This window comes from Pseudonaja textilis, chromosome 1 (assembly GCF_049901715.1).
Source record: "Pseudonaja textilis isolate UNSWEBS1 chromosome 1, rPseTex1.2, whole genome shotgun sequence".
Lineage (NCBI taxonomy): Eukaryota > Metazoa > Chordata > Lepidosauria > Squamata > Elapidae > Pseudonaja > Pseudonaja textilis.
In genome coordinates, this window is record NC_141990.1 from 123745123 (window position 1) to 123758420 (window position 13298).

Consider the following 13298-nt stretch of genomic DNA (forward strand, 5'->3'; position numbering starts at 1 on the left):
AATTGCAAGGAATATTACTAACTTCCATCATACCTTCTTATTTATCTTTCTTCTGTTCATTTCATGCCTACCTTCCAACCAGCTGTACCATAAATTCCAGATCTTGTACTCTGTCTCCTCTTTGTTTTTAAGTTCCATTGACAACCTGGTATGACCACTCTTGAATAGGTTACCCTTCACAAGATCAAATCAAATGATGAACAGAGAGTGTTAGGGATACACCCTAGCAGAATCTGCACGGCAGTCAGGCAGGCAGGCAAAATATGTGAGACAAACGTTTCTGTAGCTTACACTCAGTAAAACAGATACACCGTGCTAGTTAAATAGTTTATTCCAGTAATAGTTTTAGCATAGTCAAACAGTCCATATATTATTCACTAGTTCAGTCCGTCCGGGGATTATTCAGTTGCAAATTCCAGTGTCGAAAAAGAGGTCAGTAAACTTACAAATATCAGTCCAGTAATATATCTCCTCGCAGTAGAGATATGAAGAAGTCACACCTCCTTTCTTCAGTGTTCAGCAACTCAGCAGTAGGGAAAACACGCAGTTAACAAACCATCAATCCATCAAACCAGTCAATCGTCAGCAATTGTCAGGTTCTCTTGCTCCCTCTTATGGCAATTTCACACCGCACCCAAAATTACATGCTTTGCAGTTTAAAGTGACACACACTTAAACTTACCATCATAGTTTATATATATTATTTTACCCAAACTACGTTAGGTAACCTATGTTATTCCTAACAGAGAGTACAGATAGTCCTTAACTTACAACAGTAATTTTGCTGACCATTCAAAGTTACAACGGCAGTGAAAAAAGTGACTTACAACTGTTTTTCACACTTATAACTGCTTCAGCATCTCCTTGGTCACATGATTAAAAATCCAGACACTTAGCAGCTGACTCATATTGATGACGGTAGCAGTGTCCCGAGGTCATGTGCTCCCCTTTTGTGACCTTCTGACCAATAAAGTCATTTGAGAAGCCAGATTCACTTAACAACTGGGTTACTAACCTAACAACTGCAGTGATTCACTTAACAACTGTGGCAAGAAAAGCCTTTAAAAATGGAGCAAAACTCACCTCACAAATGTGTCACCTAGCCACATAAACCTTGGGCTCAATTGTGGTTGCAAGTGAAGGACTCCCGGTATGGGTTACCATCTACATCCAAGTTGGTAGATGGAAGCTTTCATGAGCTGAATAACAAATCATTAAACAAAAGAGGTCTAATTATCTTGAATGGCAGCGGCCATCCTTTTTTTCCTTTCTTCCCCTCAGTCCTCCCCAGCCTGCTTTACTTTTGGAAAGCATTTTGGACTCATTTTAGCAGTTTTGGAGAAACAAAACTTGTTTTGTAATAACAAAATTCCCCCTTGTGATTTTGAGAACTATAGGTTCATTAAAAGGACAAGAATTCAAACGTGTGCAGTAGAAAACAGGAAAGTTCATCTTAGTTCTCTTTAGGATCTTTATATTCACAACAGACTGGTGGGTTTTTTTTGCAATTTTTATTTTGCAATCTTTTTGCATGAAAAACTATTGCTGCAAATATTGTATTGCATGAGCAACTCCTTTGCCAGAAAAACCTCGGTGCCAAATGCATTTTTCTTGAAAATGTGTGAACGGTATTGAATAGCAGCTTTGTCTTCAGTTTTTGTTTTTCTTTATATGCTTTGGTTGCTGAAAGCAGTGCAGTTGAAAGGTTTTGAATGCAAACTTTGACATTGGGTAAATACTGAAGTGCTTATAGAACAGTATACCTAAGACTACTTCGGTCAAGTATTATGTAACAAAATCAATTGCTGTTCTGATTCAGAGCCGCTTATCCAAATGATCACATGAAGGTTTAGGTAGCAACCAGATGACTCACTTGGGAACTCAAAGTATCCCATTTCAGCAGGAAACAAAAATACCATCTATATCTGTATTAATTTTCAGTGCGACCTTTATTATAGCTGTGTTAGCACAATGTGTTTTGTTGTGTGTTTGCCTTTGAGTCAGTCTTGACACTTGGTGATTGCCCGAACTAGTCCCTGCAGTTTTCTTGGCAAGATTCTAAGGAGTGGTTTGTCCTTGCCTCATTCCTAGGGCTGAGGGAAAGCGACTGGCTCCCAGGTCATCCAGGTCATCCAAAACTCATGGTTTCCAATCCCATACCGTTAACCAGTACACCAAACTGGGTTTCTCATTATCCGTACTTATAATTTATTAAGCATAGTTTACAGAGCTCAATTGTACCCTGACCACGGTGCACATCACACAATTTGCTAACCTAAAATACGATTTGCTAACCTGTGATTCATGGTGACTTGCAGGCAAAGCCTATGACACACTACATGACTTATGCTAGAAAATTCATTCTACATTCAAGTCCGGACCATGCATCTTACCTATTCCATACAGCTCCAGTTATTTAAACTAGATATCCTATCCCCATCATACTTGGCTTCAGCTGGACCAGATATTAACAATTATCAGCTCTGTATGTGCATATTAATATATGCACTCTCTTCCTTAGCTTTTTTTTTTTTTACACAAATCAGAGTATCTTGTGACCTTTTAAGCCTTTAGGGGGTTGGCCATTTTTATTTTCATTTTCATTTCCAAAGGATATGCAAGTATCTCATTTTCTTATTAACAAAGTGGTGTCCTGTGTATATTTGATTTAAGATTTTCAGGCATTTCTGTCTTGAAGGAGATCCAGTGTACAGAGTATTTTTAAAATCAAATTCTGCTTTTTTCAACTACTTTATTTTGAAGCATTTTATGTATGCTAACAGAGAGATTCTAAATCACAGGTGTCAAACTTAATCGTGTCATGTGATGTATCACAACCTTTTTTTTTTTTTTTTTTGCCTTTGCAGAGCTGGGGTGGGTATGGCCCATGAGTGACACATCTGGCCTGCAGGCTGCCAGTTTGACAGGCCTGTACTAAATATATTTCCTTCTTAAAAGAAGTTAAAATCCGGGTACAGATAGTCATTGACTTAACAGCCATTTTTTTAGCAGTTGTTCGAAGTTTCATGGCACTGAAAAAGGTGATTAACCACCATTGCAGCATCCCCATAATCACGTGTTCAAAATTCAGGGAATAGGCAATGGTCTTGTATTTGCAATGGTTACAGTGTTCTGGGGTTGTGTGAATTATTATTTGCAACTTCCCAGAAAGCTTCTGACAAGCAAAATTAATGGGGGAAGTCAGACCTGCTTAATAACCCTGTGATTCACTTAGTAACTGCAATGATTCACTTAACAACCCTGTCCAAAAAGGTCATAAGAATGGGTGAGACTCACTTAACAACTGGCTTGCTTAGCCATGGAAATTCTGGTCGCAATCATGGTCATATCTCAAGGACTGCTTGTATTCTAAACTATATGTATATCAAATATCAATTTTACATGTACCTTAAAGCAGTGGTCCCCAACATTTTGGGCACCAGAGATTGATTGGTGGAAGATAATTTTTTCCATGGATGCAGGGCGGTGTGGGAGGAGTACACAACTTAGATCCTGTGTATGCACTGTTTTACTCGCCTGCTGCTAAATTCCAGCTGAGTGGCCCGGTTTCTAACAGGCCATAAACCAATATCAGTCCATGGCCTGTGGGGTTGGGAACACCTCTATTAAAGGAAGTCATTTAAAGTCAGCTTGCTTTGTAAATATATATGCAGTAGATCTCTGTTAATATCTCTTCCAGTAAGGTTCATCACTTGTTGACTTCATGATGTTACGTAGGTGTCGTGCAATGTTATCAAATGTTATCGTTTTTCAGATTTTTCTTATCTTTCTTTTTCCTTGCATTCTAAGTTAAAATCCTATCATTACCTGGCCATTTCTTGACCCAGCACTAATTGGCCCCCACCACACTAATGGTCTGAGCCCAACCTAGATTGGCTAAGGGCTGCCATTTGCTAAGACAGACCTCTGTTATATCCCAGAAAACGTATTAATGCCTGGATTAAAGACCATTTATGCACCCCCTTTTCCATTGAAAAGCATTCCATTGACTGTGTTTGCATGACATGTTAAGTCATAGTAAATTGCTGTTTACTCAACCTGACTTTCTGGGTTTGCTCATAAACTAACTATGAGATCAGCTGTCAAAACATTTTGAGCTAAAATACAGTTGAGTAAGTATTGGTTCTGTTGGTGATACAAACACAGTCAGTATGTCAAAGAGTAATATCATTACTGGGCTCAAGAGTAAGCAGAATTAAAGGAATATACTTATATGTATAATTTTTATAGATTTTTTTTTACAAAGTTAAAATCTACACATCATAAAAAGAAAAGAATAAAAAGAGAAACAGGAAAGATAGACCAAAAAGTGAATGACAATATAGATGAAAGAAAGAGAAGAAAGAAAATATGAAAAAAAATCCTTCCTCTTTATTCTCTTTGCAACCCTTACAAATACAGAAGTAAAAAAATCACCTGATGGCAGTGGTGGGATTCAATTTTTTTTTTACTACCGGTTCTGTGGGCATGGCTTAATGGCCATGGCAGGGGAAGGATACTGTAAAATCTCCAGTCAGAGGCGGTATTTGCCGATTCTCTGAACTACTCAAAATTTCTGCTACCAATTCTCCAGAACTGGTCAGAACCTGCTGAATCCCACTTCTTCCTGATGGCCCTAATCATCATTACTTCATTTTTTTAAGTCTAATATCAGACTTTATTATAGCTTAACATTTTAAAATAATATTTCTGTAGAAGATAAGTATGTTTTCTGTTTTTATTCCTTCCTTATAATTTGTAACAATGTTAGTTACCCAGAGTCAATAAACATGAGATGGGCAGTCATACAAATTGAACTAATAAATAAAGAAATACTTGGGAAGAATTCAACTTTAGAATATTCTTAAAAAGAACCCTTGCTCTTATTTTACTGAATCAACTCGACTATTTCTTTTGCCTTGTCAATAGGCCGCCCTGACAGTCTGAAGGCTTATAATAAATATTCAGAGTTATCACTAGTGGAAAGTTTTTTTTTGTTTTTTTTTTTTGGTAATCCAGTCCAATATTATTTATGTGTGATCCTGTTTTGCAAAGCAGAAATCTTCCCGGGTAGCACCTGACATTGGAAGGCTAGTGTTGAAAGAAGACCACAAAGCTTTCCCACCATTAGATACTTCCGAGATGTATTTTTGACTACTGGGTCGCCTCCCTTCCCTGCTTACATAGTCATAAGATGTAAGCCTTAGCCAAAGTTAATTTGACAAGGTCAGCTCCGCTCGCCTAAGTGATGAGGCAGCTTTATATAAAGTCACAGATTGTTCTGCTATGTTATAGTTCCGGAAGATCAAGCTTGCTCCTAAGATTTGTATGAGAGCCCTCCATTAATTTAAATACTGTGGTGCCCTGTCCATTCACAAAAAAAAAAAAGACAAAGGTGAGTCAGAATTATTTATAAAACAGAGAAGGGCAAACAGTTGGAAAAACACCTTGCTTAATTTTTTTTTACAAAACTAACTAGAAAGCAGGTTACACCTTTTCATTTCAAGCTTTGACTTGTCAGTCGTGTGTTGGTGTTTGAAAAGAGTAGAGATGGTTTCCCATTTATTTATTTATTTATATTTATTCATTTATTTAGGATATTTGTATGGCAGCCTACACATGACTCTGGGAAGCTGAGAAAAGAAATAGGAGCAAAATAAAACACAGCCAGTGATCAAAAATGTAAATAATTTAAAACAGCATTGAAAAGCAGCTGAGAATAATCAAACTCAGCACAATCGGTATAACCAGACAACGGGCTCACCCAACTATTGTTGCATTAAAGATTAATTGTGGTCAGCGATATTGTGTTTAGAAACAGTAGTCTTACCAGTTTTTCTGTAGTTCCTAATTACCAGATTCCAAAATATCTTTGCTGAGACACCTCACACTGTTAGCTATGCTTTTAAAACTCTTTAAGATTATTCTCTTCCTCTCTCTCTCTCTCCCTCCCTCCCTCTCCCTTCCTCCTCCCACCCTTGCAAAGGTAGGCATCCTAGTGTTCTCCACATTTTTTGGACTATAACTCCCATAGCCTTCAGACATAATAAGTGCTCAGGCATTATTTGTTATAAAAAACATCAAGCCATTATTACCAGGCTGCCCACCCTTCAGCAAATATCAATGTAAGATTAATTAAATCTTTTTTAACCTTCATTAAAGAGAATCCTTTGTAAATTCAGTGTACAGTTTAGTTAGAACAAGTCCTAACTTTGTGTTTACTGTCAAGGGAAACGCAGCAAGTACAGTTAGTACAGAAAATACAGCCACCTATCATGTTTTTCACAAAATAAGGCCGGGCCTTTTTATTTATATTTTTGACCCCCGAAAAAACGGCTAGGCCATCTTTTTGGGGGTGACTTAATTCCTCCCCCTTGCATCCTCGGGTCGGCGGGCAAAAACAGCTTGGATGTTGACCTTGGCGTTAGTGGGGCACTTCATATCGGGAGACCTTCTGCCACCGTTGCTTTCCCTTCTCCCTTGCTGCCGCGGCGTTTAGAGCAACGCCGTGGCGTTTGGCACAGCCACATGTGGCCAGCCCGGGCTCCTCCCTGAAACCGGAGCCCGTCGGAGGCACTCGGCTTCAGGTGCTCCTGTCGCCGCCTTCCCTTTGCTTCAAAGATAAAGCCAATTATTTTAAAAATGACGCCCTACTACAACAAAGACTTCCCTGCCCAAGAGGGCAGCCCAACCCCACGTGAGGAGGCGAATCTCCTGGGGCTGCAGTGCAGGATCGGCCCACCTCGGGAGAAGCGCCCAGCCGCCATCCCTGCCTGGCGCCGGGCAGAGCGTGAAGAGCTTTGCCTGGGGTGCCCAGCGCAGCTGACAGGTTGGCCCTCCTTCCCAGCAGCAGAGCTCTCACCAAGGCAGTGAGCGCCTCCCCAACAGACCCTCCGCTCATCCCGCCAGGGCTGTGCCAGATCTGTGCGGGCTGGGCAGAGCCAGGAAAGCTCTGCCTGCCAAGCAAAAGAGCCGGGCTGACCTCAGCTTGGCTTCCTTCCCAAGTCCCTCCAGCGTGAACCCGAAGGGTCCATTGGGAGGGGCTGCCCAAGGCAGTAATAGTGCCCACCCGTCCGTGGACAGGGAGGCGAGGTGATGTTTTCTCTGGCTGGCGGAGAGAGCCCGAAACCCCCTGTTCTTTCCACCTCTCACCCAGCCTGTCCCTGTCCCCACGCATCTCCAAATGCGCCAGCAGTTCCAAAAGCTGCAGTGGAACGGGCATCAGGCCGAGGCGCTGACTCGGCGGGGCTCAGCTCAGAGGAGGACGTGGCGCAGGCCATCGCCTTGCCTCCCGGTCCACGGATGGGTGGGCTCTATCACTGCCTCGGGCGGCCTCTCCCAATGGCCCCTTCGGGTTTGGGCTGGAGGGACTTGGGAAGGAAGCCAAGCTTGGGTCGGCCCGGCTCTTTCACTTGGCAGGCGGGCGCACACCCATGGCTTGCTTTCCCGGCTCTACCCAGCCCGCACAGCTCTGGCGTGGCCCTGATGGGATGAGCAGAGGGTCCAGCGGGGAGGCGCTTGCTGCCTTGGCGAGAGCTCCACCGCCGGGCAGAAGGGCCCGCCTGTCAGCTGCGCTGGGCACCCCAGGTGAAGCTCTTCACACTCTGCCCGGCGCCAGGCAGGGATGGCGGCTGGCCGCTTCTCCCGAGGTGGGCCGATCCTGCGCTGCAGCCCCGGGAGCTTTTTCGTACTGGTAATAGGGTGTCATTTTTAAAAGAATTGGCTTTGCCTTTGAAGGCGAAGGGAAGGCAGCGACAGGAGTGCCTAAAGCTGAGTGTCTCTGTCGGACTCCGGTTGCAGGGAGGAGCCCTGGCTGGCTGCGCGTGGCTGCGCCAAACGCTGCGGCGTTGCTCTAAACGCCACGGTAGCAAGGGAGAAGGGAAAGCAACGGTGGAGGAAGCTCTCCTGATACGAAGTGCCCCACCAATGCCAAAGTCAACGCAGGCAGCACCATATCCGGATATGCAACAAAAGTATTTCCTAATGGCAAGCCCCACCACCACCATTCCCCCCCCATTTCGCATGTTTAATATAGGTCTTAATTTGGCTTAATTTGATTTTATGCCGATAAAACATGCTGGGCCTTCCTATTGGTGGAGGCCGTATTGTTGGAGAAACAAGGTAATTGTTCTGTTCTGAAATGTTTTAGAAAGACAAAACAAAAATGTATCACAGCAGTTCCTATAAAACTGCATCAGATATTCAGAACTATAGTTAAGTCTTAATTGGGTCTCAATCAGAGAGTTCTATGGGAAAAGTAAACTTTTTTCCCCTCTTTCTTTCTAGGTGATACAATGGAATCACTGGATACAACAATCAATAGCTACCTGGATGTTTGGCTTGGGCCAAGAGGTATGTATGTAGCTCATTTTGTTTTGAACTGTTAAGAGCCAGGCGGGGTCTAGTCTCTGCTTGCTTTGGCTGCAGCAGCTTCAGGCAGCTGGAGGGCTGTTTTCCTTTAAAGTTTTAGCCTCTCTCAGCTCTATAGTTTAAAGGAAATAAACATGACAGCTCCTTTACCAACAAGCAGTTGTTACTCCATCCAGTTCTAAACTACAAGAAAAAATAGACTACTCCTAGAGGTGGTCCTCGACTTACGAGCACACTTGACCCCCACATTTCTGTTACTAAGTGAGACAGTTGATAAGTGAGTGTTTGCCCCATTTTACAATCTTTCTTGTCACGGTTGTTAAGTGAATCATTTTAGTTAAGTTAGTAACACGGTTGTTAAGTGAATCTGGCTTCCCCATTAGCTTGGCTGGTCAGAAAGATGGTGGCCATGACCCCAGGACACTGCAACCATCATAAATACAAGCCAGTTGCCCTGCATCGGAATTTTGATCATGTGACCATGAGGATGCTACAACGGTTGCAAGTGTGGGAAAGTGGCCATAAGTCTCCCCCCAGTGCTATTGTATCTTAGTATGATCTCTAAATTAATGGTTTTTTGTCAAGGTCTACCTATCTTTCTCGATTCTGGCATTCTCTCAGTCAGACTGTAAATTCCTTCTTGTTGTAACCAATAGATGGAGCATTTAATAACAAAGAGCCAGTTTAGTGTAGAGCAGTGATGGCTAACCTTTTGGGACTCCTGTGCCAAAAATTGCGAGCGCGCCAGCACCCATAATGCAATGCACATGCCCCCTCCCCATGACCCCTGTGTATGCCCACGCAATCCTCACCCCTATCCCCTTACCTGCAGTGCCCCTCACAGCTGATTTTTCAGCTGGTTTGAGGCCTTTTTCAGCCTCCCAGACTGGGCTTGGAAAAAGCCTCTGCAAGGTTTCTCAGGCCAAATTATAGGCCCGTTTCGTCACTTCCGTTATTACAGTATTATAATTTGGCCTGAGAAGCCTTGCAAAGGTTTTTTCCAAGCCTCTGGGAGGCCGAAAAAAGCCTCAAACCAACCGGAAAAAAATTAGCTGTGAGGTGCGGGCATGCGCAGTGAGGTAAGTTTGCCTGCAGCTCACATGCCAGCACAAATGGCTCTGCGTGCCACTTGTGGTATGCGTGCCATGGGTTCGCCATCATGGGTGTAGGGGTTAAGATGCTAGCCTAGAAACCAGGAAACCATGAGTTTAGTCTCACCTTAGGCATAAAAGCCATCTGAACGAGTCTTGGTCAATCACCAGGAGATGGTGAATTCTAGTCCCACCTTAGGCATGAAAGCCCTCTGAGTGACTCTTGACCAGTCCTTCTCTCTCAGCTCAACCCACCTCAAAGAGTGGGGGTTGGGGGGAAAATAGGAAGAAGAATTAGGTATGTTTCCCAGCTTGAATTACTTTATAGAAAATAATAAAGGTGAGATTGAAATTATTAGGGAAGAACGGACAGCAAGGCATTTCTTCTTAAACTGATTCAGTCTCTTGACCTCTACAAGTAGGATGAAATAAGTACGCCCTGTTGCCTCTTAAATACACTTCATAGAATTCCTCAGGTGTTTATTAGTCTTCTTCTGTATCCACAGCCAATTAGAAGTTAGATCAGCATAATCAGCGCAGCATTTATTCCAGGCATTCAGACTATTGCATAGATTAAAATTCAGTAGTGCCACATTCCACACTGACTTTGGTATCTGAAGTATTTGCATGGGAAGCAACAGCCACTTACATGGCTTTCATGCTGAAAGCAGGACTTGAACTCACTGTCTTCTGGTTTTTCTAGCCTGGTGCCTTAGACCAAACTGGTTCTCATTTGTTTAATTGTAACAACAAATGAATGGGAATTAAGACGAAGCTCCAGTATTCTTAAATATGAACGGATAAAAGTTTAAAATTCTAACTCCTGGGAGACCACTTTGAATTGACGAGCTAAAGCAGTTCTTCCCAAGAGAATTCAAAGCTGATTATTCAAAAATAATCTTTAATACTCATTATTTTGCTGCACTGCAGGCTTTTTCATCAGTAAAACTGCAAGAACAGCAAATTGAACAGCAAGTCGGTCACTTTGTCTCATTTAAAATCCCTCTTATTAAAAAACATGATCCCATAATGGAATGCGGGAGATAAAATTTAATGGAAAATGGAGAAATAAAAAAACAGCAGGGGCTGCAGGTACTTTGAATCAAGTTTTTAGAAACAAATACAGTATGAAAAGTGGCATATCAAGCGCTCCTCCGGGGAACAGCATTTTATAAAGTAAAGGGAACATAATTAGTTGTACTTCCCTTAGCAACAGCACAGTTAAATCAGACTTCATATGAGAGGGGGAGTGTTGTTGCATAAATAAGAACAAAAGACCTTTTTGTGTATTTACCAGCTATTATTCCTTCAGTTTCTATGACTGAAGCTTTCCTAAAGAGATGAGAGAGGGAGGTGTTGGAATCCGGAATGGACAGCTATTTTCTAGGGTTAAATCCCTGCTGACCCAAAGCACAAATAATAGTAATAAAAAATGTTTTCTGTTTCAGATCCCAGAGTAAAAGGATGGTTTCTCTTGACGAACTACAGACCTACCTTTCTCTTCTCTGTCTTATATTTATTAATTATATGGCTAGGACCAAAGTATATGCGGAACCGACAGCCGTTTTCATCCAGGGGAGTTCTAGTGGTCTACAATATTGGACTTACTCTCCTGTCCCTCTATATGTTTTATGAGGTAAGAAAGGAAAAAGTTATGCCTCAGGCCTCGCAGGAGGAGGGTGATTTTTATTTAAGCCTGCAAGACAAGACAGTTCTTCAGATTAAAGAGATGCTATACATGAATTGTATGTTTGCTATACACTTCCACTATCTTGTAGCATATAGTTCATGTGTTCATCTTTATTTGTATATAGACCCCACAGACTTGCCATTTTAAGAAGGGATGGCTACTGAAATGCTATTTATGAGTATTTAAAGAAAATTAAGTTTGGGGTTTAAGCAGATAACAGGAAGGGATCCCTTGCAGGATTGGTACGCTTAGCAGCTATTTGTGCAGCCAACATTCAGAAATCTGCTTGGGTCTGGATATAAACAAATCAGAACTTCCATGCTATTTGGAGCATAGCTGGTATTATCTTCCCTGTCATAGACTTGCAATCTGACTTATATCACATAAGACAGCCTCCATGCAGTTCAAATTAAGTGAAACTTTCAAATCAACTGGACTTTCTGCTTTTTTTCTTTGAAGATATTTTGCTTCTCATCCAAGAAGCTGAAGAAGCTTCTTGGATGAGAAGCAAAATGTCTTCAAAGAAAAATAAGAAAGTCCAGCTGCCTCTTAAAAAGACACCTTTGGGACAACCATAATCTGGATGACTGAGAAACTCCATAGACCTGTAGAACTAGGTTTCATAAGCTGTGAGCTATACCAGGGGTCCCCAGCCCCCCAGCCATAGTCCACTACATGACGGTGAGCTATCCAGAACCAGGCCACCCAAAGTGGGGGGGCATGCATCAGTTGCGTGAGCAGTGGGTGAATCAGTGTGTGCACACTTGCCCATCACTTGCACAAATGGAGCTGTGCACACACTTACCCACCACTCACACAGAACTACCGCCACCACCACCCCGCTGGTCAGCAAAGCTAGAAAAGTTGAGGAACTCTGAACTATACTGTCAGGATTCCGGCAGTTGTCCTAATTAAATCATGAGCCTCAAGCCAAGCTTCAAAAAAAATTAAAAGATTTATTAGGAGCAACATGTCGGCATTAACCTAAATGAAGCCAACTCTAGCATACATAATTTACAGTCACCTGTGACCCTGTTTCCCCCCTGGGTGTATCATAAATCAGATTCTCCAATGAAGCACATTTATGGGCTGGGTATCATCAATCACATTCTCCAATAAAGGATTTTCGCAGGTAGAAGATCTGGTAGCCTAGCTACAATCTTTGTAGATAAGGGTAGAATGTAGTTCTGGTTGTAAACTGCTGTAATACTCCTTCAGATTTCTCCCCTTTGTTTATGGCAACTCAAAAATAGGCATAGGAATGTTTTATGAGTTGACATTCAGCTCCCCTCACTTCTTGAAGATGACCTGTACAAAGCAAAAATAAATTGAGTGCAGGCATAGAATTTAGGGTTGCGACACACCACCCTGGTTGGATTTTCTGCATGGAATCTTGCTATAAGGTGATCGGCCTGGATGTTCCTATCTTTACCCAAGATGCCTCTAATAAGGGGTAGCCCTTCCACTTGATTAAATATTGGAGTTGTCTCCTGTGCCACCTTGAATCGATTCGCTGCACCTCATAATGGGTTTGGCCTATGACCACAGGGTCTGGTGCCTCACGAGGTACGGGCCTCAGGGTTGACATATATCACTCTTGGGAAGGTGCATATAGGGTCTAGAAGAAGCATGAAGAACCTTTTAGTTACATTGCTGCAATAAAGCCCACCTTTCACTAATTCATTGGTATTGTTTCCTTTGTTCATTTGTGTTCATTCTGGTGTTTGGATTCTTAGGGGAAGTGTGTGTACATTGATACTATACTAAAAGAAAGTATGACGGCCGAACGTTTAGGAACCCCTGATCTCACAAATGTAGGTTAATAGACAGAAGCAAGTTTATGCCTTCTTAATGTGAATTGCTTCAAATATTATGGTTAATCATTTTGACTTCTTTTGGAGAGTTCTAAAAAAAAAGCAATAGAAACATTGATATTGACCTGCAATTTATTTTGGTTTTTTTTGCTCATGATTAACTTAGCTGGGGAACATAGAGGTTAGTCCAATTTAAAATTATAATTGTTTCCTGTGCAAATCAGCCAAGAAACCTAAAAGAGAAGGTTAATGGGAAGCATAAAAAAAGAATAGATTGGAGTATAAACTCTCATTCTATTCAAAGATAGGAGAAACCTATATCACATTAACATA

At 42.0% G+C, this 13298-nt stretch overlaps 1 protein-coding gene across 2 annotated transcripts in view; it reads left to right on the forward strand.

The window, feature by feature from the left end:
• Window positions 1-13298, forward strand: part of ELOVL5 (ELOVL fatty acid elongase 5) — a 60588-nt gene that overhangs the window by 34030 nt on the left and 13260 nt on the right. For both annotated transcript variants that reach the window (XM_026695198.2, XM_026695197.2), the window contains exons 2-3: window positions 8287-8352; window positions 10910-11097. In XM_026695198.2, the coding sequence (XP_026550983.1) occupies window positions 8295-8352; window positions 10910-11097 (246 nt within the window). In that variant the 5' untranslated portion in view covers window positions 8287-8294. The remainder of the gene's footprint in view (window positions 1-8286; window positions 8353-10909; window positions 11098-13298) is intronic.